Source organism: Fulmarus glacialis, unplaced genomic scaffold (genome assembly GCF_000690835.1).
Source record: "Fulmarus glacialis isolate BGI_N327 unplaced genomic scaffold, ASM69083v1 scaffold11112, whole genome shotgun sequence".
Taxonomy (NCBI): domain Eukaryota; kingdom Metazoa; phylum Chordata; class Aves; order Procellariiformes; family Procellariidae; genus Fulmarus; species Fulmarus glacialis.
In genome coordinates, this window is record NW_009198456.1 from 28103 (window position 1) to 28748 (window position 646).

At 61.1% G+C, this 646-nt stretch overlaps 1 protein-coding gene across 1 annotated transcript in view; it reads right to left on the minus strand.

Annotated features, from left to right (window-relative positions):
- The window catches only part of WDR90 (WD repeat domain 90), a gene marked incomplete at both ends in the record, with an annotated part of 27570 nt that extends 27462 nt beyond the window's left edge, over nucleotides 1-108 (minus strand). The window contains 1 exon segment of the mRNA XM_009572911.1: nucleotides 2-108. Coding sequence (XP_009571206.1) covers nucleotides 2-108 — 107 coding nt within the window.
- Between the last annotated feature and the right edge of the window lie 538 nt (nucleotides 109-646).

Below are 646 nucleotides of genomic sequence, written 5' to 3' on the forward strand. Positions count from 1 at the left end.
CGCTCTTCAGGTGGCTGTAACGGCGGTTGAGGTAGAGGGAGAGGATGGAGTGGAGGTCAAGCACCAGGCAGGTCCAGCGCACGTCAGCGGGGGCTGCTCCCAGGAGATCTGGGGAGGAGAGCGGCAGGTGGCAAAGGGGAAGACGGGAAAAGATGCTACAGACCTCAGACAGCGGACCTTGCAGGATGGGAGACACAAGATTAACGCGGTTCAGTAAAAAGTATTTACCACACAAGACTCCCACCAGGCTTGGCTTGTCTGTGCCGATGGGAGACGGGAAAACGCGCCTCGCAGCTCACTACTGCAGCGCAGGGGTGGGGAAGGACAGACAAACAGCCCCACTGCCTCCGTGGACTCGTGCCTGGCCTGACACTGCACCCCACTGCTCGGGAGAACGGGGATGGGGGACACCCCTCCCGGGAGCTACAGCTCCGACCTTCCAGCTGCTGAGGGTCTCCTGCTCAGGACCACCACCCTCCACCCTCCTCAAATGCATCAAGTCAACTTCCGAACTCAATTTATTTTCTAACAGTTTATTTCGCTGGTGATGCGCCAGCCCAATCCTGACTGCGCCGCGAGCAGCAGCACCGCGACGCGTGCTCCTCACCGCGCCTGGCCGTCCCGGCCGTGCGGTCGTACACCGAGC